At 36.0% G+C, this 26,952-nt stretch overlaps 1 protein-coding gene across 2 annotated transcripts in view; it reads left to right on the top strand.

Moving 5' to 3' along the window:
• The window catches only part of CAPZA1 (capping actin protein of muscle Z-line subunit alpha 1), a 49,890-nt gene that overhangs the window by 12,638 nt on the left and 10,300 nt on the right, over positions 1-26,952 (top strand). For both annotated transcript variants that reach the window (XM_047869336.1, XM_047869337.1), the window contains exons 2-7: positions 10,511-10,574; positions 13,085-13,136; positions 16,645-16,708; positions 22,116-22,322; positions 24,985-25,064; positions 25,682-25,760. In XM_047869336.1, coding sequence (XP_047725292.1) covers positions 10,511-10,574; positions 13,085-13,136; positions 16,645-16,708; positions 22,116-22,322; positions 24,985-25,064; positions 25,682-25,760 — 546 coding nt within the window. The remainder of the gene's footprint in view (positions 1-10,510; positions 10,575-13,084; positions 13,137-16,644; positions 16,709-22,115; positions 22,323-24,984; positions 25,065-25,681; positions 25,761-26,952) is intronic.

The raw sequence follows: 26,952 nt of genomic DNA, 5'->3' as shown, positions 1-26,952 counted from the left end.
AAAATACTCTCTATGATACTATTAATGGTGGATACATATTGTACATATGTCCAAATCCATCAAATGTACAACACAAAGACTGAACCGTAATGTAAACCGTGAGCTTTGGATGATAATGATGTGTCAGTGTAAGTTCATAAAATGAACAAGGAACCACTCTGGTGAGGGTGTTAGTGGAGGAAGTATGCATGTTGGAGGGCACGGACCCTGTAGGAAATTTCTGTACCTTCTCAGTTTTGCTGTGAACTTAAAACTGCTCTTAAAAAAAAAAAGTAAAGTCTTAAAAAAATAACAATATCTAAGTGTCTTCAAACAGCAAAAAACCTGTTAGGAAACAGTATTGAATTCCATGCAAATAGAACTTACTGTCTTAACAGGGTAAGAATAAGGTAAATCTCTTTAGAAAGAAAAATGTAGCTATTTATCCTTGAATACTTCTGTAATGACGCAGGATAAAAGTAAGGAAAATAAACATATACAAAAGTGCAATTGGTTACTATGTTTTTTTTAAGTATAGCCTAGTTGAAAACATAGGTAAACTTTGGAAGATATGTTTAAAAAGGGAAGTGAAGCAGTGATATTTTGGAGAACTTTTGGTCAGCACAAAAGTTGCCACTATTTATAGTTCACAATAAAGACTGTAATGATGGGGAATATAAGGTTACTAAGACCCAAAGAATTTCTAGAAAAGGGAAATTATTTTCTTAATAATATGAGGGGGTTGTTTAGTTTAATAATTTAAAGCAGCAGTTGTCTTGCTAGGACCAGCTAACAGTAGCTGACATTTATTGCACCTATTTTATTTTATTTATGTATTTATTTTTAAGATTTTATTTTCAAGTAATATTTACACTCAGCATGAGGCTCAAACCCACAACCCTGAGATCAAGAGTCACATGCTCTACCAATGGAGTCAGCCAGGCACCCCTATATTTTAAATATACTGCTAAATGTAATCTTCACAGCAATTTAATCTTCACAACAATTCTAAGAAGTAGATACTGCCCCACTTTAGGCTGAGGATATGATTTAAAGACCTTAAGTGATTAAAATTCAAATCCAGATCTGTCCCAACTCCAGAGCCTATATCTTTCCATTTTGCCATAGTATCTCATAATCTGAAAAACACTTCCATAGTGTCATTTTATGTAGAAGGGGTTTTGTAAACCTTTAACTAATTGCCAGCTATGTGCCATTTACTTTGCTAGACCCTGTATAATAAGGAAAAGGAAAGCAAGGCAGTTTGCCCAAAGAAAACTAGTTTTTAGGGACAAAATGATATCTATAGAACAAATTATCAATAGCAGTTATATTTTAGGTGCTATAATAAATGGTCAAACAAAGTATGGTAAAGTAAGGTTTAATGTGGTAAAGGATTCTTGCAATTACAAGTACTGGGAATACTTTTTGGAAAGAAACAGAAGAACCCAACCTTAAAAGACAGGCAGAGTTTAGACAGGTAAAGATAAGGAGAGAGTCAAAACTTTCAAGGACAATGTAAGTCCAGCCCAGAAGCAAAGTCTTTAATACAGGCAGTAGTCTAATGAGGGAGGTAAAGATTTCGGTAGACACCAGGGAGACAAGCTGGCGGAGATTTGGCTCCTGAAGTATACAAAGTTTGGGCAGTATAAACTGACCTGGGCCTTGCTGATAAGTAGAATGTGGCTATTATCTAGCCCAGAATTTCTTCCCTGCTTGTTTAGAGTTATCCACTGACATTCAGAGCTGCAGTTGTTAAATACTCAACTTGAATCCTGTTGTATGTGATTGTCAAGAAAATCATTTAAAAAGGTAGTTATGAAGAGATGTAATGTTGAAATATGTGGCATCTGTTATTAAAAGATTATTTAATAAATAAAAACCTAAGTTTTATAAATTTTCCAAGTGTCTTTTAATACATTTTCTAAAGTTTCTTACTAAAGTACAGTATATCAAAATTAACAAAATTAAGCAGCTTCTGGGGAACAATAAGGTATATTACTTTCTCAGTTTGATGTTTAAACTCTCAGTACAGGTATTACTAATAATGAAATTTTGAGTCTTTCAAGGATTAGGTATTTTTTTTTATTTCCCTCTTTAAGAGGTGAGAAGATACAGAGAAGGGGAAGAAATTGATAGGAAAATTATCTTTAACTGATGCTTATAAGGTCCTAAGTTCCACCTTTTTAGGTCAGAAACATAATACAGTTGGTTCCATGAAATTAACATTATTGGAATATTTAAATCTATGAAGGATTGGAATTGTGTATAAGGCCTGAGTTATTCTCCCTTTAAAATATACATGGAGTTATACCCTTCAGATACTATCTGATGAATGTTATGTGCAGTGAAACTATTACTTTATGGAATAGGGATGCTTTTTAAAAGTCTTTTTTGTTGTTGTTTTTAAAGCAGCAATTAAGTTTTTGTTCAACCAAAACCTCCATATCAGTGATTCTCAGTTACACTGGAGATGGCATGCCTCTCCTCTATGGGACATACTTGCTTTCAACTTTGTTTCCCCACCCCATTCTAAAGAATGACTAAATCACTGTTTTTAAAAATGTCATCCCTCATTTGTATTGCAGCAAAAATATTTTTGCTGTCACTACTTAGCCATTTCTCTCTCCCCTTTTACTTCTGCCACCAATTCTTACCTCTACCAAATTTCATCTTGTTTTGACCCAGTTTTGAAGCTAGATGAGAAAATACTGACTTTTAACATTACTATTTATCATTGTTTTTATTCCTTCCAACTTTGTTTCAACTGTAGCTTTCATAAGCAAGGTTTTGACTCAATTCCTGGATAAAAGAAAACAAAATTCTAAAAGGACTAAGCTAAATCTATGTGACACCACACTAAAGATAATCCTCCTGAATTTAAATACCTGTTACTAATGCACAGAATAGTTGATTGAATAGTTCTAAGGCCCACCTCTGTATAAGTGTGTGACGTTTGACAAAGCACTTTCTCTGAATCTATTCCTTTTTTAGTGGGGATACCTATTAAGCTGTTTCAAGATCAGAAGAGAAACAGGTTATGAAAAAGTTTTGTAGACAATAAAATAGTCGTCATTCATTTACATTGCTAGCATGTGCCAGGTCTCAGTTCTGGGTGTATAGCAGTGAACAAACGTCCTATGCCAGGGTTTGGCCAATCTGGTCTACAGCATGTTTGTATATAGCCTACAAGCTAATGTTTTTTGAATGGTTGGGGGAAAAAATCAGAAGACGACTATTTCGTGACATGTGAAAATTACATGAAATACAAATTAGAGAATCCAAAATAATGTTTTAATTAACTTAGTGGGGCTAATACTTTTACAACATATATCAAATCACGTTGTACACTTTAATATCTTATGAGTTTATTTACCAATAATACCTTAATGGTAAAAAAAAAAAAATAAGGGGTGCCTGGTGCCTCAGTCAGTTGAGCATCCGACTCTTGATTTCAGCTCGGGTCATGATCTCAGGTTCATGAGATCAAGCCCCACATTGGGCTCTGCACTGATAGCACGGAGTCTGCTTGAGATTCTTTCTCTCCTTCTTTCTCTGCCTCCCCCCCCCCCCCATCTCTCTCTCTCTCTCTCTCTCAAATAAGCATTCAAAATAAATAAACAATTAAAATCTTATTAGAACACAATTGTGCTAATTTGTTTTCATTTGGGACCGAGACCATGTGGCCCATATAGCCCTAAAATGTTCACTGTCTGGCCTTTTGTATTAGCAATTTGCTCACCCGAGCTCTATGCTCTTGGACTTCTTTTGGAGTGTTGAGCAGGAAACATAAATATCATTCAGTGGTGATAAGTTCCTTGAAGAAAAAGCGAGTAAATGGGCTAGAATTGTGAAGGATGCAGACCGTATCATGGCTAATTTGTAGATAGGAGTCAGGAAGTCAGAAAGTGACATCAGGAACTTGAATGAAGAGAGATGCTCTGATAGAAAGCGTTTCTGGCAAAAAGGAACAAGAAATGCAATAGCCCTGAGGCAGGAATTTAGCCGTGAAGTCTAGCAGCTAGGCAGTAGGAGATGAGGGTGAGGGAACCAAATTTTGAAGGACCTTGGAGTCCATGGAGTAGACTTTAGATTTTTATAGAGAATGTGTAAATGTAGCATTAAGATTTCAACTACTGTCTCAAGGAATTTTTATGGTATTGTTATAGTGACAAATCAACTTATCACTTCAAAATCTGTTGTCAAAGATTGCCAAATATTTAATACTGAGTGGTCCACTTTTTTAGTAGCTCTCAGAAAATAACATGGAGATTGTTGACAATGACCACATTTTGGGATCTACCTTTGGCATCTAATGATGACTACATTCTTTTTAATCACTCATTTAGAATTTCACCCTTGCTGTTGCATATATATGTCTTCACCTCTTACCAGCTTTCATTTAAAAACTGGGGGATGTTTTCGTTTCTTTACTTGGACATTTCTCCTGTTCTTGATATTCTTAGATTTGCAGGTATCACTCATTTGTTTTTCCAGCACTTTAATTAGAATTCTTCTGCACTTAAGCCTGAATTCAAATATTGCTTACTTTTTATTCCTCCCTCTCTGACTTATGTGTACTTTGTGTGTTTTTTTCCCCCTTTAGGAAGTGGAAGCAGTCTTTTAGTTTAGTTCATTTTTTTTCCTATATAATCCCTTCATTTAACCCATTAACTATCCCATACATTCCAGCATAAGGCACTATGCAGCTAGGAGGTAAATAAGGCTAAGCTTCTGGTCAAGAAGCATATGCAAAGTGTAACTTTAAAAAGCTTCCTTGGGGTGCCCGGGTGGTTCAGTCAGTTAAACGTCCAAATCTTGATTTTAGCTCAGGTCATGATCTCACGGTTTGTGAGATAGAGCCCTGCATTGGGCTCTGTACTGACAGTGCAGAGCTTGCTTGATGTTCTGTCTCTCTCTCAGCCCCATCCTCACTTGCTCTCTATATCTCTCTCAATATAAATAAAAATAAAAATAAACTTTTAAAAGTCTTCCTTGTTGCCTTTTACCAACCTCCCTTTTTACTCTGTCCTTTAGCTTTTTGACCTGTAGTTTCCTTGATCCATCGCTTGCAGTTTTGATGTCACTCCATAGCCTTTATGTTGTTAATGTCCTTTTTTATCTTTAACAAAATTAATTTATTAGATGGTAGATCTTGTCATGATCCTCTTTTAAATTTTTTAAAAATTTAAAAATTATCTTTAACATACAAGTAATAAAGTAGTGGGTGAAGTAGAATAAAGGGGATTAAGAGGTACTAACTCCCAGAAAAAAAATTACAAGTAATTTATATTCCTTATACAACTTTTTGAACATAGAGATAAGCCAAAAAAGGAAAGAAAAACAACTTTTTAATAACCACCACCAGAAGAAGTCCTAATTAAAATTAGTAGCTATACATATATGTAAGTGTATTTACTTTTAATAAAACAGGAATATATCATTGTGTGAACTTTTGCACTCAATGGCATATGATAAAACATCAACCTGTATCAACAGAGCACTTCTCAGACGTTTTTGTTTTCAGGACCCCTTTATACTCTTAGGAGTCAACTTTTTATGTAGTTTATAGCTATTGTACTAGATATTAAAACTTAAGAGTTCTTAAAGTATTAATTCATTTAAAAACATATTTAAAAACATTTATATGTTAACAAATAATTGGAATTTTGTTTCTTGTTGTTTTGTAGTTTATTTATTTTGGGATAGAGAGAGAGCACGAGTGAGCCAGGGAAGGGACAGAGAGAGAGGAAGAGAGAATCCCAAGCAGGCTCCAGGCTGTCAGCCCGGTGCAGGGCTTAATCTCACGAACTCTGAGATCATGACCTGAGCCAAAATCAAGTGTCTTCAGACTCTTAACTGACTGAGCCACCCAGGCGCCCTGGTATTTTGTTTTGAGGAAAAAAAGAAAAAAAAAACCCCAAACTTTATTTTCTAAAACAAAAGAATTAGTGGGAAAAGTAGCACTGTTTTACATTCTGCAAATCTTTTAAATATCTACATTCAATTTGTTGTGTTATAATGTCTTAGTTTGTGCATACTGTTTCCTCTGACTGGATGCGCTCCTTGGTATTTACTCATTCTTCAATCCAACTCAAACATCACTGTATCTAAAGGCCACCCCACCACTCCTTATATACATATATAAAGTTGACTGCATCTTCCTTGTGCCACACTGTGGCCTTTAATACTTGCTTGCTGTATTACTATCTGTGTGTCAGGTCCTTGAAGACAGTGACAGAATCTTACTCAGTGTTTAATCTTTATTTACTCTTCGTATGTGCTCAGTAAATGTTTGCTGAGTGAATGAACTATTACTTTTTTTTTTCCAATATATGAAATTTATTGTCAAATTGGTTAACTATTACTTTTTTAATATGCATTGTCAGTTCATTGATTATCCAGATACTTGTTTTAATTATGCCAGATCCATCAGATTGTATGACTTTTAAAACTTCAGGGATAACTTCAGGAATACTAGTATCTTGAATTTTCATTTTGGTAGCCTTTACTATTGCATATTCAAACATTATGTTATATATGTAGTATGTAAAATATATAGCTTTATTCTTTTTAGGGAATATGCTTTTTGGGTTGTATATGAATATATTTTTGAACTACACACACTTAAATTTGTTTGACTAAGGGGACTTTCACAATGATGTAAGGATTATGGGAGATGCACATTGACAAGTGGGATAGATCATAGCCCCTCAGCAGATTTGAATAGACTAAGAAATAGGTTTACTATTAAAGTAGGTTTACTAATTTCTTAAATAAATGATTGACAGCAACAGTTGATGAGGAAAGAAATATGATTAACTGCACATGCCAAGGCAAATATAAATATACCGAGTTGTAAATCTATATGGAAACTGTTAAGTCCTGGGTAGTGTAATTTTCATGAGTTGAGCAGCATTTCTTACTTCCTAATTATTTTCTTTTTATTGTTGTTGCTTGTTAATATAAGAGTTTTATGGTGTATTCCTCTTAGTCTCCAGCAGCTTTTATTCCAGAAAAGTAATGTATTATCTATAATTCTCCTGTCATGACAGGGTTCTCAAGCTTTATGTACATAAGAATATTCTAAGGTGTTTGTGTTATGGATTCCTCATCTCTGCTTCCAGGTAATCCACATACAGGTTTTGTATTCTAAGGTTAAAAAATCCGGTAGAGCTTTACAACTCAAAGAAATTTTGCAGAACTTCTCATCTCTTTTAGGAGTTGGCTTATAATGAGGAAACTCAGGACCAAAACAGGCTAGTCATGCTTCTAGAATTACAAACCTAGTTAGTTTGTGGACCAGTAGAGCCAGTAATTAGAATCCAGGTTTTCCAATCTACCTTGCTCCATCAATCAGTAGGCCTTTCTTGACTGAAGATGTAAAATTTGTCCACGGAGCAGCTTTTCTTTTATTCTTTTTAGAATGAGTGAAGTCATATATAAGATATTCTGTATAAACCTGAAGTTGCAAAGTATTTTTTGTCTTTCTAATTCTCTTCTCAGTGCCCAGTTGTATTTTCAAAGGACTCTTGAAAGTCTTTTTTCGGGGCGCCTGGGTGGCGCAGTCGGTTAAGCGTCCGACTTCAGCCAGGTCACGATCTCACGGTCCGTGAGTTCGAGCCCCGCGTCAGGCTCTGGGCTGATGGCTCGGAGCCTGGAGCCTGTTTCCGATTCTGTGTCTCCCTCTCTCTCTGCCCCTCCCCCGTTCATGCTCTGTCTCTCTCTGTCCCAAAAATAAAAAAATGTTTAAAAAAAGTCTTTTTTCTGCTTAAGAATGGTTTGGCTTTGATGATAGCCTTGATTTGAGTGGGTCAACAAGAACTTAACATTGTTTGAAGGAAATGAAGAGGTTAATGGAGGATGCCTACTTGGAAAGCAGGGCTCAGTTTATTGGTAGATCTACTGTGTTCCTCTTTGCCCCTCATCAGTGAGTTGAATCATCTTCGTACTCATTATCACATCAAATATTAGGGAATTTGCAACATTCTTTCTGTCATAGTGTGTTAGAATTATACTGTGAGGGGCGCCTGGGTGGCTCAGTCGGTTAAATGTTCAACTCTTGATTTTGGTTCAGGTCATGGTCTCACAGGTTTGTGAGAACGAGCCCCATGTCCAGCTCTGCACTGACAGCACAGAGCCTGCTTGAGATTCTCTCTCTCCCTCTCTCTCCACACCTCCCCTGCTCACACTCTCTCTCAAAATAAATAAACTTTATAAAAAAAAAGAATTGTACTGTGAGACTGTCAGAGGTCAGTCCTATTATCATTGCTAGCATCATAATTATATATGTATATTGCCAAATGATACTCGAAATTATTTTTTCTTTTACATAGATTTTTACATTCTTTGTATTTCACATCTTGATAAAAGCGAAGAGATTAAATTATATGGCAGACTGAGCACATGGTTTCACCTCATCTTTTATGCCAAACCTTAGTAGAATGAAAAAAGTAGGGAAAACAGATTGAGAAGAGAACTGAATTAGTAACAGGGGTGCTTGGGTGGCTCAGGCAGTTGAGTATCTGACTCCATGGTTTTGACTCGGGTCATGATTGCATGGTATGTGTGATCAAGCCCCATGTCAGGCTCTGCACTGACAGCACAGAGCCTGCTTGGGATTTTCTCTCTCCTTGCCCCTCCCCCTGCTCTATTTTTTCTCTCTCTCTCAAATAAGCTTTTTTTTTTTAAGTGAGAGTGCCATTGTTGGACCAAAGTTTTGTAGCAATTCTTTTGATAGAAAGAAAGCAGAATGGTAAATACACGAGGGAAAAAAAAGTAAGATCAGAAGATAACTGTTGTGGAAGTAGGAGCCACTTGGAGGAGCTCAACTTAAGGAGCAAGAAGGAAAGGACTCAGAACAGTCTTGGAGTAGATTAATTGCGGAATTGTTCTGTAAGCTAACTGTACCATTGGCTCCTCTTTTCTCTTCCATTGGGGCTGAACTGCAGATAGAAATGCATTTGTCTTCAGAATATAGCATTGAGAATGAGCACTAAGAGCAGAGAGGCAGGGTGATGCCCCAGGTAGCCTCTGGCCCTTACGAGGGTTACTCAGAAATTAATCGGCTCATATCCACTTCACAGCAGCAAGTCTCCTCTCTCCCTCCCCTACAATCACTAGAGACAAACTGCTGGTAAACAGAACAGGCAAGCTAAATTAAATTCAAAGAGGAATACCAAATATTTGTGGAAAACTGGTACTATGAAAGAAAAGCATCAAACTCAACAAACAAGTAGATCTAAATTCTTAGGGAACAGTCAATAGAGCAATACTTTAAAGTAAGTAAGTATAGTCTCAAGGAGACTCAATAATTCTTACACACACACAAATAAAAGTCTTGGAAATGAAAAATAGGTTTTAAAATAACTATCTGAATAGCAAAATAGACATGAATGAAGAGCATTTTAAGTGAATTGAAAAATGGAGCTCTGAGGGCTTCTCCCCAAATAAACTACCAAATGACAAAAAGAAGATAAAAATACAGGAGAAAAAGGGATATGCAAGTTAGATCTAAGACTTCAATGTCTGCCTATAAAAGGAGATCCAGAAAAGTAGAATGGCAGTAGGGGGCAGGAGAGGGAGTTAGAAGGAAGAACAGAAGAAGTACTGTCTATAGCATTCTTTAGAACCTTTAGTACAGTGTTTAATAATAGGTGATAGCAGTCATCTTTGTCTTGTTTTTAAAATTAGGGACACTGCTTGCAATGTTGCATCATTATTAAGTATGCTGTAGAATTTTGGTAGATAATCCTTTATCAAGTTAAAGAAGTTTATTCCTACCAAAAATTAGTAGTTTTGTTGTTTTATGATATTTGAATGTTGAATTTTATCTTTTTTTTCCAGCATGAGTTAAGAGAATCACAAGGGTTTGCTCCTTTAATTTGTAAATTACACTGATTTATTAATACTGAACCACCTTTGCATTGGGATAAACGCTATAAACACATACTGGTATCCTACCAGTTCACTACTCTTTCATTTAGTTTTGCTTAAATGTTCATAAGTGATTAGGATCATAACTTTCTCTATTTGTGCCTGTAGTATATTTTGACCAAAAATTGATTATTCAACTTTTTTTTTTTTAATTTTTTTTAATGTTTATTTATTTTTGAGACAGAGAGAGACAGAGCGTGAACGGGGGAGGGGCAGAGAGAGAGGTAGACACAGAATCGGAAGCAGGCTCCAGGCTCTGAGCCATCAGCCCAGAGCCCTACGCGGGGCTCGAACTCACGGACCGCGAGATCGTGACCTGAGCTGAAGTCGGACGCTAAATTGACTGAGCCACCCAGGTGTCCCTCAACTTTTTAAAGAAGAATTAAAACTTAAAGCTGCATGTAGATCTCAAAATCAGGACAAACCTCTATTGATGATGAAAGCTTTGGGATAGTTTGTGAAAAAAATCTGAAGTCTCCTAAATAGTAAAGGTTTGAATAGGAAGTTTTATCTCCATGAATGTGATGAAAATTTTGTAATCTGTTAATTGCTTCTTCCTTTATATGTTACTCTTCTCTTATTTCTTTCTCTTTAGGTACGCATAGCTGCTAAATTCATCACTCATGCACCCCCAGGGGAATTTAATGAAGTGTTCAATGGTGAGTAAACATTAGTATTTTAAGCCCTCCATAATTATGTATAAGTATTTATTGAGTGTTTCTTATCTCTTCTAATCCTTACAGCACATTATAGCTATAGCTTAAGGAAATCAAGATTAAAAGAGGTTAAAATAATTTATTCAATGTCATCTAGCAAGTAAGTGTCAGAACAAGGATTCAAACCCAGGTCTGAGTTAAAAGCATACTCTTAACCCATAAATTAGGATACCTATCTTATGTGAGAAAAGATTTAAAGTAGCTTAATATGAATATGGAAGCAATATTTAATTATTTTCATAGTTTTGTGTCACTATAAATCATAGCTTCAGCTTCTTCTGTGCTTTCACTCAACACATGCTTGTAGTATATACAGGACACTTTCTAAAGCCATTGGGGCTGAACTAACTACATCTGGGAAGCTTATTACATACACAGATTCCAGCCTTACCATCCTGAAGTTCTCCCAGGTGATTCTGAGTCACAGCCAGTTTGGGAACCGCTATTCCAATACATTTATAAATTTCTATTCACTGGCTTAACATATAGAATGAAAAATGTAGATGAGGCATCTTGAGCTTTATGATAAAATCAATCATTATAATCCCATTTTAAGTTGTTAAATTCATCTTTAAGTCCTTCGTGTATCTTGGTTCATTTTAGCAAGCATTTATTTTGAAATTCGAGTTTTACATTAGAGGGCTATGTACTTGAGAGGAGCTATGTGATACTCATCTGCAGTTGGCCCAGAGCCCCACACATCATAGAACAATCACTAATCTCCAGTGATAAAAATAATTAATGATGCAGAGAAAGAATAACCAGGAGAACATATAATAATTTAAGGAGTAAATAATACAATAGAAATAAATCAGAACATGTATCCTTATAGACTTGTTTGTGGATTTTGAGCACTAACAGCAAGAGAAACAAATAAACAAATGCAGCCTTATTTTCCTAGTCTTTTTTGTGTTTTGACCAAATGTAAATTTTCAACAACTGAGCTTTTAGGAAATTTTCCTTTGACCTGAACTTTATCAAGCTGATTAGCTCAAATAAATTCTTTTTTTTTTTTTTAATTTTTTTTTTTTTTTAATGTTTGTTTATTTTTGAGACAGAGAGTGAGACAGAGCATGAGCCGGGGAGGGCCAGAGAGACGGAGACACAGTATTGGAAGCAAGCTCCAGGCTCTGGGCTGTCAGCACAGAGCCCGACGTGGGGCTCAAACCATGAACCATGAGAACATGACCTGAGCCGAAGTCGGACGCCTAACCGACTGAGCCACCCAGGCACCCCAGCTCAGATAAATTCTTAACAAAATTAATGGCCTTTGTAGTTAGAAGTCCCTGTTTGATTTCTGACAACTGAATGGACTTTACAGGAATATCATGAGAATAATTGATATGAAAGAATTAGATTAACAATTGGCAAGCTACTGTGGCATGAGGACTAGTTTTTATTGGCATGCTACACATTGGCCTCTGCCAGCCTCTTTCAGACGCTCTAAGAGTCAATGGCCTTTGGCTTATAATTAAATTAGTCTTTCCTCTTGGAGTTAATGAATGCTTAGTAGTTTCTTCTATAACAAGGACCCTCCTCTTATAAAAGAAGAATGACTATGGGGTGCCTGGGTAGTTCAGTAGGTTAAGGGTCCAACTCTTGATTTCGGCTCAGGTCATGATCTCACGGTTTGTGGGTTTGAGCCCCCCACTGGACTCTGTGCTGACAGTGCAGAACCTGCTTGGGATTCTGTCTCCCTCTCTGCCCCTGCTCTGCTCACTCTCTATCTCTCTCTTTCAAAATAAATAAGTAAACATTAAAAAATAATAATTAAAATTTAAAAAATAAGCATGACTAGACTCTTGACATACAGCTTTTTAAAAGCATGTAGGCCCCACGTTCAGTCCTTCGTGGAAAAATATGTTTGGCAGTTTCACTGCCACTGGCTGAATTTTGCCCAGCTTTCTTGGTCTGATGTTATAGAAAAGCCTCCAGTTCTTAATCTTATTTTAAAGGATTCTTTAGATACGAAATTAACAGTTCTAATTGTAACTTTCTTTAAACCATGCTTTTTATTTGCTATGAAATTCCTTGAGAAGTTGTTTGATTATTGTACCGCAAGTAATTACATGAAAATCTATGAACGTGAGCATCTGTTCATTTGCATATAGGATATCTGAAGATCAACTTTGCAAAGCCTGACTTGTTAAACATTTCTGAAGCTTATCCTTTACTGAACATTTGAATTTTAACATCTTTTAAAGGTGTGGTTTTTTAAAATGTTTATTTTGAGAGGGGTGAGAAAGTGTGCGCACAAGCAGTGGAGGGGTAGAGAGAGGGAGACAGAATCCCAAGCATGTTGCACATGCTGTCAGGGCAGAGCCCAGTGCAAGACTTGACCCCACAAACTGTGAGATCATGACCTGAGCCGAAATCTAGAGTCAGATGCTTAACTGACTGAGCCATCCAGGCGCTCTATTCTTAACGTCTTTTAACATTTTTTTCCTCTTCAGATGTCCGGCTACTACTTAACAATGACAATCTCCTCAGGGAAGGGGCAGCACAGTAAGTATCTTTCAAAATCCACTTACATATATTTTTTTCACTTCTATATTATTTTAATTTTGGATGAACTATATTGATAGTAAATTTGTGCCCTGGAAACTAAGTCTAAAATACTTCAATATAAAGCAGTTGGTTTTAGCAGTTTTAGTTGTTGTTTTTTTTTTTCCCTTGGAGAAAACATGTTCCCCCCCAATGTTGTTTTTTCCCTTAAAGCTTATTATATACAACCTTATTTTTTATTTTTTATTTTTCCAGATTCCCCCTGTAAAAGCAGAGTTTAATACGAGTGGTTAGGGTTTCTTCTATACTCCTTTTAGTTCACGTTGAATTTTTTTAAATTGCTAGCTATAGAAAGATAAGGCTCCTATTGAGGGGTGTTTCTTAAACTGCCACAAAATAGTAGATATTCATAAAAGTGCCCTAGTAGAATTAACCATAGAATAATAGCATCGTTGTTCAACCCAGTCATGGATTCCTTATCACCACCACGCTAATTAATCTTTCTAAAATACCATTTTCCTTTTATCCTTGTCCTCAAAAACATGAGAGTGATGTGTGTTTTGTTTTCTTCAAATCTAAATACTGTCAGCTTTCAAGGCCCTCTGTTATCTGGCTTTATCACTACTCTCCTTTACATACAAAATTCTATTTCAATCACTGTCTGTCTAACTGACCCAGAGTTCCTTTGTAAAGAGGAAACCAGAAAAGGATAATGACTGGGTAAAGATAGGGTAGAGAGGATGGAACAAGGATTTTGACATAGAGCAACAAATAATTGTCATAAAGGCATTTGGTATGGTATACAGTTGGTTTAGATTTTAGCTATAGAAAACTTTTAAGAGTTGCTGCCTGAGAAGCAATCATCTTCTTCTGCCCTTCTTCTGCCCTGCTGTTTTGGATCTCATTCTGGGACCAAATTCTACAAACCCTATAATTGTCATCATGATTGATATTCTCATTATACATTGATTTAGGCACACACTGAAGATACATTCTAATGCTGGTTTCTCTTAGTTGCATAAAATGCCATAGAAAAAGGCATTCATGATTTGCTAATTCAACCCCTGTCTATCCTCTGCCCTGTCATTGAAAGAATTTCATCTATATTTTGTCAACAGATGATTATCCAGTCTGAACGCTCCTAATAATAAGGAATTCACCATCTAACAAGGCAGGTTCTTCAACTTGCCTGACATATATTGGTCTTAGTTTTATCCTTGAGAGCTACTCAAAATAAATGTAGTCAGTACTTCATTTGATAAGGTACCGCTGAAGAGGAGATGGGGAGTGGAATGCCAAGATCCAAGAGTGACTGCATCCTAAGCCTGTTGTCACGTTTTTAATTAGGAGTAACAGTAGAATTTGGTATTTAATAGTTCAGATGCTTTAATTGCACTGACAATAAAGCTTTGTTTTTATAAATATTCTGGTTCTTATAGACTGTAGCTTTTCAGAGAACATTCTTCCTAAAGGACAGCTGTCTTATGCCCAAATATTTGCTTTTCTATAGGGATAAAAAATTCTGTTTTTCTTCCTGTAATAAGATGCTTCAGTCCCTTGGCTGCAGATCTCATAGTAAGGGCTCAGTGAATGTTGTTTCAGTAATCATCATTATTGCCCTCTATATAAAATGAAGGAGGACTGAACAACCGAGAATTTAACCCTATTTCCTGGATTTTCACCTATGCTTCTTGACCACCGTAACCATTCTCTGTTAATTCCCAGTACTTCCAGACTAAGTAGGGAGATGTAGGCCATGTTAAAGAGAGGATTTTATTTCTGAAAGAGAGGGGAAATTATTAGTATTATGAGCAGAGAATGACTCGATGAGATTATATTTTAGAATAATTACTGGCTACCATGCAGGGGGGCAAATATTGAAGTAAGAGGAGTAGTTAGAAGGCTTATTGCAGTAGTTCAGAGATAAATGGCGGTGGTTTGGACTAGTGTAAGGGTGGTGGGAAGGAGTCAGATTCTGAATATGTATTCAAGGTAGAAACCATATGATTTACTGATGGATTGGATGTGAAATGTGGGAGAAAGAAGAATCAAGAAGGATCTTAAGTTTTCGGTCCACACTGCTGGTAGAATGAAAATACCATTTTCTTGAGATGGGATTAAATATTAACCATCTTTGGTATTTGTGTTTGTAATCTGTAATCTTAGGACGTATCATAGAATGGAATACTTACTACTCTCTACTCCTTAAGCTTTTCTAAAAAAAAAAAATCAATAATAATAATAATATTTAATCCACTTTGCATGAACATTTAATTTATCTTCCTATCTGAAGAACCACCATGTTTAAGACTCATTTTGCTAATGGGGATGTATAATGATTTATAACACCATAGAAATGATTTATCTAAAAACATAACAATAACCTAAAATGAAAAGACTGAGGATTAGCTTTAAATGTCTGTTACTTTGGTTTCTTTTGAAGAAAAGTTTGATACTTTGCTTAAAAACAGTGTCTAGCAGGCGTTTTAGCAGGTTAAACTTGGGCAGAAGAGGTGTTTAACTCTTCCCTTGGCCAGTGGGTGAGAATACTGATATTTTGTGTGTTACGTGTTTCTTAGACTGCAGTTTACCTCAGGCTTCTTTCCCTTTACCTTTTTGCTTACTTAGATGTACTAGGGAGCCATTGAAAATGCAGTTTTACAAATCTAGCACTGGACAAGTAAATGGTAGTTAGTAGGCATGTACTTTGATTATTCATATCTCCTTTTTAAAATAATCTCTTCTGGGGTGCCTGGGTGGATCATTCAGTTGGGCGGCCAACTTCGGCTCAGGTCATGATCTCGTGGTCTGTGAGTTTGAGCCCCACATCGGGCTCTGTGCTGACAGCTCAGAGCCTAGAGACTGTTTTGGATTCTGTGTCTCCCTCTCTCTCTGACCCTAACCAGCTGATGCTCTATCTGTCTGTCTCTCTGTCTCTCTCTCAAAAATAAAATAAACATTAAAAAAAATAATAATCTCTTCTGCCTTAAGCTCTCCTCTGAGACTTGACTCACGCTCCGCTCTTGCCTCACCCTCTCCCCATGTCAAATGCCTTCCAGTACATTTAATTATGATCTCTCCTGCCTGCCCTGCCTCAGAAAGTCCAGAATAAAGAAGGCAGCATTGCTAAAATAGTGCATCAACTGAAGGGTTTTTTGTTTTTTCTTTAAACTACTGAAAGCCTCTATCTAAAAGTTGGTAATTCACAAAAATCAGATTACTTAAAACTTGGGAATTGTCTAAGGGGAATTCTGTTGGAGTTTAGAAGTGGAGACGAAAAGGTAATTTCAGAGTTTAGGGCACATCTGAGATCACTGTGAAGAGTTCCTTCAGAAAGTGGGAAGTCATTAGGATAACACTAGTTGCCTGGAGAGAGAAAGAGAAGAGCACTGGGGAGTGTTTTCACATTCTCTTTCACTATTATGTGAATTACCTTTGGTGTTTCTTTATGTATAATTCTCTCCCCCCCCAACCCCCCCCCCTTTTTTTTCCACTTGTTAAAATACAGTGCATTTGCCCAGTATAACATGGATCAGTTCACGCCTGTGAAGATAGAAGGATATGAAGATCAGGTAATGACTGTTCTTTTTAGTAGGCTGTGCCTGGGTGGTAGTAGAAATCCTATAAACCAAAGCAAATGTCTGAAGATAAGATGCTGAATAAATTCATGCCGTAGTTATCAGAGCTTTTGTAAATGTTCTATATAAGAAAATTCTTCCCCTCTCTGATAATACCAGGAGTTTCTTTGACAGAAAAAAAGAGCTGCCCCTAACAAGAATAGTGAAAGTAAAAGAATTGAGTTTTATACAGATTTTATAGCTGTATGTAATTCTCCTTGGTAAGAATAATAGGAGACATTATATTTGATATTCTATAGAAAAACAGACATTTCTATTCAAATAGAGGAACAAAGCAAACATTTCCATTATTGTCATAGTTATAAACATTGTCTGGCAGGACTTTGCAAATTCATTAATTGCACTTCAAAGGCAGTATGTCACTAAATACCAAATCCTTGTTAAAAAAGTCTGAGGGGCACCTGGGTGGTTCAGTTGGTTGAGTATCCAACTCTTGATTTTGGCTCAGGTCATGATCTCATGGTCGTGATATCAAGCCCCATGTAGTGTGGAGCCTGCTTGGGATTCTCTCTCCTTTCCTCTCTGTCCCTCCCCCACTCTCAATGTCTGCACTCCCTCTCTGTCTCTCAAAATAAACTTAAAGAAAAAAGTCTGAATCTTCTTTGAACCCACAAATCCGTAAGATTTATCCTAGGAAAATAAGTATATAAATGTATTAAAAAGATTATAGCAAGGTTTATGACAGTGAAACAAGGTTTATAATAGTGAAAAATTGGGAACAATCTAAATGCCCAACCAACATTAAATTAATTATCTATAGACCAAAATACTATGACTACATTGAAAAGTGATGTAAAAACTGATCTGGGATATACTCCCTTTGGTAACACATATGCTAAAGTATTGATCTAGAAAGATTTTTGTGATATATTAAGCTAAAACATAAAAGAACATATGTAGAATTGTGCTAGTTTATTTTTCAAATAGATATTTAAATGAGCTGTATTAGAATTAATGCATTTTAAATTCTTTAAAAGATGCACCATTTTATGTACCACTAAGAAAAAACACTGCCAGTTTTAATTGGCAAAGTCCTAAGATGCCATCAAGTATAAGATGTATCCCATTTTATGAAATGTTAAGTGATGGGGGGAACATGTGCATCTTTTTTTTTTTGTTTAATGTTTGTTTATTTTTGAGAGAGAGAGAGTACCTAAGGGACAGAGAGAGAGGGGACAGAGGATCGGAAGAGGGCTCTGTGCTGACAGCAGAGAGCCTGATGTGGGGTTTGAATTCACGAACCGTGAGATCATGACCTAAGCCTAAGTCAGATCCTTAACTGACTGAGCCACCCAGGTGCCCCTGGAGGGACATACACATCTTAGGAGTCAAAGGTATAAAGTATATAGATGTGCATAGGAAAGGAAATGTAGGAAAATATACACCAAAATGTTAACTCTGTCTTGGAATTACAGGATTTTTGGAATTTGTTTTGCTTGTTTTTTGTTTTGGTTTATATTTTTGATTAATTTTCTTAATGAAAATAGATTAATTACAAGTATAAACAATAAACAATACTGGAGAAAATGATAAATATTGCTTGCAATTGATATTGTATAATTTAATGTAATATAGACAAGTTATTGAAATAAGATCTGTGTCCAGATACATGTTATAAGACCATTCCCATACACCAGTAGTAGCCAGCTTAAAAATGTAGTCAAAAGGAGATGGCATTCTTAGCCATAACAACAGCAACAAAAGCTATTACCTGGACATTAAAATAAGGAAAGATACATGAGTTATTAAAGAAGATGCCATAGGGGAGCCTGGCTGGCTCAGTTGGTAGAGCATGCGACTCTTGATCTCAGGGTTAGAAGTGTGAGACCCACATTGGGTGTAGAGATTACTTAAAAATAAAATGTTTTGAAAAATAAATAAAGTAGATGCCATAAAACATCACACACACAAAGGAAAAAAATTAAAAAGACAAAACCAAAGTAGATGCCACCCTTGCATATAAAAAAATCAACTACAGTGGGTTAACTACGTAGAGATTTTTGTCATGTAAGAAATCCGGAGGTAATATTTAGAGCTGTTATGAGCTGTTACATGGTAGCTCCATGATGTCATCGGAGACCCACGTTGCTTCCAGCTCTCTCTTCTGCCTTCCAGGTATTGTTTTCATTATCATGCTCTTAAGAGAGCCGCTCTACTTCAGGGCACTAAATCCATAGTTGTAGGAAGGAAGAAGGAGGAAGTTGGAAAAGGTGCTGGCCATTCCAGAAGCAACTTTCACTGATAAGTTATTGCCAGAACTCCTATCACTTTGTCATTCCTAGTGGGGAAGTATCATTTTTGTATTTGTATACACAGTCTTTTTGGAAACTTTTGGGGTTCTGTTAGTAAGGGAAAAGGAAAGAATGGATATTGGATTGGAAACTAGCAGGAGTCTGCTATACAGCTCATACACACACACACACACACACACACACACACACACACACACACACTTTAATCTGGGAAGTAAATGGGAAATTAGATTTAAATACAGGGTTTCTGAATAAGAAATATAAATAATATGGAAAGCTTGTTTGAATAAGAAATATAAATGAGGGGCACTTGGGTGGCTCAGTTGGCTAGGCATCCGACTTCAGCTCAGGTCATGATCTCACAGTCTGTGGGTTCAAGCCCCACTTCAGGCTCTGTACTGACAGTTCAGAACCCAGAGCCTGCTTCTGTGTCTCCCCCTCTCTCTGCCCCTCCCCACCTTACTCTCTGTCTCTGTCTCTGAAAAATGAATAAACTGTAAAAAAAAAAAAAAAAAAAAAAAAAAAAAGAATAAAAAAGGAAATATAAATGGTATGGAAATTTTGTTTTTCAAATAGATTTCATACAATTCCTATGAAAAATAGACCATACAGGATTATTCTGATCAGGAACAACAATGAAAAAAGACCAATGCTAGCAAACAAAGACACAAGGCAAGAATCAGAAAGCCCTTAAACTAAGTATCATAAAACAGAAAGGAAAGGAAGAAATTGATAAAATTTATGAGATTACTCTAACTTTGATTTCCAGTGCCAACTATACACTTAGATTAATTCCAGGTGGAGATTAAAGGTTAAATATTTTTTAAAACATAAAAATTTAGTAGGAAATGGAAAGAGAATCATAACTTTAATGATGAAACATTAGAAAAGTTTATAAAAGAAAGTGACCTTTGTATAATGGGCTTAAAATAAGATTTTAAAAGAAGAAAATATGTGCCTCAAGCATAGTAAAGAGGTTATTCAAATACCTAAGGATGATGCCAAGAGTTCAGTGAATAAATGAGCAACAGAAATGAACCATTTGCACCCAACTGGTTCAGTTGCACCCAACTGAAATACAAAGCAAACTTGGAAAAGTGTTACATCGCCCAGAAATAGTAATTAAGGTAGTGCAGATTAAAATTTTAATGTGAACATATTTACTTTTTAATTACAAAAGTTGCAGGATTGTGATGAGAAAGCTTTATGAGAGTAAGACTAAGGAAATAATCAAGCTTTTAAAGGGTAGTCTGATGATAAGGACACGAATCTCAAAACTAGGAATTCTTTCCAAAGAATTATTTTTAAGCAGAAGACTTTTTGTGGGAGAATTTATAGTGGCTTTCGATAGTGGAAATGGTAAGTAACTTAAACCTGCTTCAATTCAGGAGTGATTAAATATATTATGGTATGTCAATATTGTGAAATTATATGTAATTATTAAAAATGGTAAATGTGTCAAAAGACAAATGGCAAATTAGGGAAAAAATTGTGAAACTCAACACATGCAGAGTTTTATCTGCCTAATTAATAAAAAGAGTTCAACTAGAAAAAAACCAAATACCCAATAGAAAAGTGGGCAAAAGATAAGAATAGACTGTTCACAGAAGGGGAAATACAGTAAATGACTTTTTAAAAGGTGAAAAGAAATTGCAGTTAAAATTTCTACTGATAGTGTGTTTGTAACTTGGTACCACACCCTATCTCTGATATAGGGCAGTTTGTCAGTCTCTAACAAAATTATGAATACGTTTATGCTTTGATCCAGTTCCCCTTTCAGAGAATTTACCTCACATGAGTACATGGCACATGTACATAATTGATACATAATGAACATACAAGGACATTTATTGCAATATTGTTCATAATAGTAAGAGATTGAAAACAACCCAACTATCCATTAATAGAGGACTGGTTGAATAAATTTTTGTATAGCCATACAATGGAGCAGTATACAATTGTAAACCAAAAAACAAGGAAGTTCTCTGAGTATTCCTATGGAAAGATTTTCTAGGTATATTAAATTTAAAAAGTAAAAAGTGAAACACAGTATAGTATGCTAGTTTTGTGTAAACTAAAAGGGTGGGTGGGTGCCTGGGTGGCTTAGTTGAGTGTACGCGACTCTTGATCTCAGCTCAGGTCTTGATCTCAGGGTCGTGAATCTGTTGGGTCTGTGCTGGGGGTGAAGCCTACTTAAACAAACAAATAAATAGAATAAGTAATACATTCACATGGTTCAAAAATGGAAAAATATATATATATATAGTGAGATCTTTTTCTCATCTTTATCTCATATCCACCAAATTCCTAACAAATAAATGTCCCTTTCCTCATAAGGCAACTGATTTTTATTAATTTAGAGCAAGGGTCAGCAAGCTATGCATCACAGGTACCACTTATTTTTGTAAATAAAGTTTTATTGAACACAGCCCTGCTTGTTTGTTTTTTGTATTGTCTATGGCTGCTTTCCTGCTAACATCAGAGTTGAGTAGGCACAACTGATTCTATGTCCAGAAAAGCTGAAAATATTTACTATCTGGCCCTTTACAGAAAAAATTTGCCAATCCCTGATATATTCTTCCAGGGTTTCTATTTTACAAATATTACCTATTTTAAATGCTAAGTATAATGACTAGAAAAGGTTTATGAAATATGTGAAAAAATGATATTAAAATGTATAGAGAAGTTACTGTTGCAGCTATGTATAAAGTATATACATTGGCAAAACATTAGACAGAAACCAAGAAATGAAGGATAGGTTGGAGAAATGTGGTTTTAGAGCTGATTTAACCCTAAACATAATATTTTTAATAAGAGTAAAAATGTGACTTAAGGGGTAGCTGGCTGGCTCAGTTGGTAGAGCATGCTGCTCTTAACCTTAGAGTCATGAATTCAAGCCCCACCTTGGGGGTGGAGTTTACTTAAAAAGTTAAATTTTTAAAAAATGTGACTTGATTGAAAAATCAGTATGAAAGAGAAATCTGAGTAAATGGAAAGTTAACTGTCTTCAGAACTTTTATTTGTTTTGTTAAATTTGATAAGAACTTTTTTTTACAGAGTTACTCATATTTATAATTATTCTTTGGAAGGTCTTAATTACAGAACATGGTGACCTGGGTAATAGCAGATTTTTAGATCCAAGAAACAAAATTTCCTTTAAGTTTGACCATCTACGGAAAGAAGCAAGTGACCCCCAGCCAGAGGACGTAGATGGAGGTCTGAAGTCTTGGAGAGAATCCTGTGACAGTGCTTTAAGGGCCTATGTGAAAGATCATTATTCCAACGGCTTCTGTACTGTTAAGTATCTGCCTACTTCATTATTAGAGGTGTTTTATTTTCTACATTTACCTTATCCTTTGTGGGCTTTGGCTAGCCAAACATCACTTCTTCTTAGAGTCTCCTCTGCATTTTATTCTCCTCTGCATTTTTGAAGGGGTATAAATGGACAATTTTATATGGAAAATTCTTTAACATCTTTAGTTTAGACATAAGTAAATAAATTTAGATTGTCAAGACAGCTATTGCCACATTCATGACTTTTTAGTATAGGCCTTTTAACAGAAAGCTACTTACATAGTTTAGATGCTTTCACTGGATCGTCAAAACTATTTGAATTTTTTTTAATCAAGAGTAATTTGACTTTTTTTTTTTTTTTACTAATGTTAAAATTTGGCTCTATCATGATTTTTCCTTTGTAAGGTTGTGAATACGATTAAGAAAAATGTCTGTTAGAATATTTTCAATATTTAATGATGATGAGTTAAGTGGCGATAATAGAATATTGGGTAAGAGCCCTTATTTTGAAGCCATACTAACTGGTTTGATCCTAGTCTTGCCACTTAATTAGTTCTGTGACTTTGTTAACATGTCTGCCTCAATTCTTTTCACCTATAAAATGGAAATAATAGTTCTTACCTCATAGGATGTTGTGAGGATTGAATGAAGTAATTACTCATATAAAATGCCTGGAAAATGTCTGGCACAAAGGAAGTTCTGCATAAGTGTTGAATATCATTATTATTACATGTTTTTTTATTTTTTAAATGATGGAGAAAACCCATTATGGTGGATAATTACAGTTGATATTACAAAGGAAGACATGGCATACTCTTAGAAATTGGCTTTGCAATCCTAAATATACTTTCAACTTCTCATTTGTTACGTATTTAAAGTTTGACACTACTCATTCTTATTTTGGAGAGCCTCCACACCAAGTAACCTCACGTGCCATTTTCTCACTGTCTCTGCCAACAAATGAGCTACAGAAAGCCATCAAATTGTTCTGACAGTGTCTGTTGTACCCCAAATGTCTTATATCCTCAGAGCTGTCCTGCTTGGTGGTAATTCTTGATTTCATCTCAATATTTCCCATAATGTTTTCAATATAGTGTGTTCCAATTCATTCCCATTGTCCTTAGGCATCTGTCTGATCCCCCACATATTAGTAAGACTGACATGAAATCTTTCTCTGCTTTCCATACTCAGCAGTGTTCCCTCTCTTCCACTGTACTTGAATCTTAGAAAGGGGGATCTTTATTCTTGATCTTATACTATCCTATCTGATACATATCTCTTTAAATATTTTTATTTCTCTTCTTAAGGAGAACAAACGTTTCCTCAGTCATAATTTCCATCAGTTACTTTTCTTCTTCTCTTTCTACCTTGCTCTTCCTCCCTCTTCTTCACTTCCTTTCTTCCCTCATCTCTCTCTACTATGTAACCAAACCTGGGAGCATTCTGCTCCTACTAGTGTCATTTCCTCATTATGTATCTACTTCTTAACCCTGTGAATTTTGGCTTCAGTCTTTAGTCTATAGAAACTGTTCTCTGAGTTTACTAATGGTTCCTGAATTGCCTCAGTATCTTTTTCTTCGTCCTTGACTTCTTTATGGCATTTCACACTGAGACCATCCAACTACTTACCTTTTGCTTAGACTGCTCTGTCAGCACCTTCTACTCATTCTCAGTTTGTCTCTATTTCTTTTCTTCTCCCCTACCTTTGTAAATGTAGGCATTCCCCACTGCTCTATTTCTCTTTCTTGAAAACTCATGGTTTATTTAATATAGGGAAAGTAAACATGTGGAAATATTTTGTGGACTATAAAGTTCTTCTATTTATTTTTTTTCCTTTTCCTTGGGATTGCATTTCTGTTCACCTCTCCTACATTAAGGAACAGTTGGGGCTTCTGACTACTAGCTGCACATCTCTATCTGAATTTCCCAATTTGTTAATGATACTACTGTCTATCTGGTCATCCCAGTATGCAAGCACTTTGGCTCTTTCCCCTTTTCTGTCCTTCACCTGCAGTGTATTGTTAGACTTGATTATGCTTTTGCACCCTGATACCCACTGATACTACCCTGACTTATTGCCTAGATTAATGCTCTGGCCTCCTAACCAACTTTAGCTTTTCCTCTACTTTAGCCTGTATACCAGTATTAATTATTCTCCCAAAACAATAGTGCCTGGTATGTTGTTTTGGTGTCTGTCCTGTAGAATAATGTCCATACTTCTTACCTTCTATCTATTACTGTGGGATTTATATCTTCTATCCTGTATTGTCACCCACTTCAGTTAGTCCACTTCACACGTACTGTCTAACCTGAAAGCACTAATTGCCATTCACTGAACAAGCCCCCAGTTTCCTGTCTGAAGAGTTTACTCATCTTTCCTCTCAGTCTCTGCCTATGAGAATCTCACCTGTCTTGTAAGGCCCAGTCCAACTGTCACCTCCCTTGTACCCCAAATCAGGAGCAGTACTGCCTTCTGCAGTCATTGTACCAGTGTCTCCTGTGGAACTAAACATGTTCTGCTCTGTGTTTGTATCCCATGAAGTCTTGTGAGTTACCTGATTCTTTGTCTCCTCCGAGGATTTAGCATGCTGTTTTTGTACAGTATTTGGCATTTAGGTTAAATGTGTTTTCAGAGGCTGACTTTTTTTTTTTGTTTAACAATAGGTTTATGCTAAAACTATAGATGGGCAACAGACCATTATTGCGTGTATTGAAAGCCACCAGTTTCAGCCTAAAAACTTCTGGTAAGAAAGTAGATGTTCTCTTCTATTTGTGTCTTAACTTCTGTTGGGAAGAAAACAAACCAGTAGTTGAAACTTGGTTTTTAATCTAACTAGTTTAGAATAAGTTATTTGACTGAGAGGCTTCAGTTCCCCATCTGCAAAATGAGGGGTTTAGACGTGAACATTTAGATTCCTTTCAATGCCAAGATTTTATAATCTTGTCTTTTTAAAAAATGCTCTTCTATTGAGTGAGAATAAGTGATTGGTTAAGAAAGTACCCAGTGGAAAATCTGAGTTTTACTTGGGTTTAGTTAATAATACTTGAGTTAATTGCAAAACTCAGCAGCCCATCTAGCTGTTTGTGGAAGAGCCTACCATGAATAGTATAAGCATGGTTTTCTGTTCCATGATTGAAAAATGAAAGTCAGAATAACTTTAAAAAACTTACGTTTAGACACTTGGATACAAACTTGTATTTGAGTAGACAGAGCCTTGGATTTGTCAAACTAGAAATGATTTGTTTCTTTTTGGTTTTGGTTTTGGTTTTTTTTCTCTTTCCCAAATTCTGTCCCTCAGCAGCAAATCACCTCTTTGTTGTGCTTATTGCTAACTCTTCAGCCTTGTGTGTGTTTTAATAGGAATGGTCGTTGGAGATCAGAGTGGAAGTTCACCATCACACCACCTACAGCCCAGGTGGTTGGAGTACTTAAGATTCAGGTGAGATCCCCATGTGTTAATAGGACATGTTAAAATGTCACATCTTCAAAACAAACATGCAAGTTGGTATTTGTTCTGGTATTCGAAATAAGGAACAACTATGTGTAGATGCAACCTGATGGTAGTAAATAGAAATAGAAGCCTCCTTCATGGGGAAATGGTTAAGCAGAGCTATTCTGGGTTGATAAAGGATAGTCATATGGCATGTACTGCTTGCTTATTATTTTTCTCTTTCAAAGATAACAAGATTTTTCCAGGAATTATCAAATAGTAGTTCTAGGAAAGAAGAAAATAAATGATTATTAAGAAGTGACTAAATAGCAGCTGCTGTGACTTACTTAGGGTCTCTCGTATATGTTAGCCCATGTAAGTGTGTATGTGCGTGTACATATAAAACATAATTCTTAACTTTGAAGACAGCTACATGAATGGGATTGTTTTGTTTTTTTACAGTAATGACAGAAGGTTGTATTATCAAGTAAATAAAACAGAGGAACTAGAGCGAATGACCAAGTGTCATCGTGAATGGAATATAAGTAACCAAGCAGAGTAGATTTCTAGTGTTTGTGTCAGAACAGATAGGCAGGTGAATAAGGAGCTTGTGGATGCCTGTCTCAATCGGAGTCTTCTGATATCCTAGCAGAGGTTTGAAATTCAAATTCAGGGTGATTGAATTCTTAAGCCCAGCCAACTCTCAGGTAGGATTAAACAGTTACTGATACCTGAGATCAGTACCTAATCATACTTCTATTATATTGTGTTAAGTCTTACTTTCAAAGCAATTAGCAAGAGCTGCCTTTCTTAATGATATAATTTAATTAAAATATATATGGTACATGTCATCTGTACCCGCTCTTTTCAGGATAGCTTCCTGCTACAAGTAACAGTAACTTGTTTCCTGGGAGCTCTTCCTAGCCACAGGAGCATGCCCAACTCAGATGAGGCAAGCTGAAAATGTTAAGTTCACAGCTCTGGAGCAGCCCTTAGTGCCATACAAGAGTTGGTAGATAAATATGCCAGTTTCCTCACCCATCAGGTGGGACAACTCTGAAGTATGTTCTCCTTAGTCTTCCAGAGTCCAGGACCCACAGCTGTCTGTGGGTCATTAATGGTCATCTCTGGGTTCATTAATGTACCCATAACACTTTCCTCCCTTCTGTGTCTTACTACCTCAGCCCTTACTAGCCTTTCT

This window comes from Prionailurus viverrinus, chromosome C1 (genome assembly GCF_022837055.1).
Source record: "Prionailurus viverrinus isolate Anna chromosome C1, UM_Priviv_1.0, whole genome shotgun sequence".
NCBI lineage: Eukaryota > Metazoa > Chordata > Mammalia > Carnivora > Felidae > Prionailurus > Prionailurus viverrinus.
The sequence above is the reverse complement of the archived record's forward strand: the minus strand, read 5'-3'. Positions and strand labels throughout refer to the sequence as shown.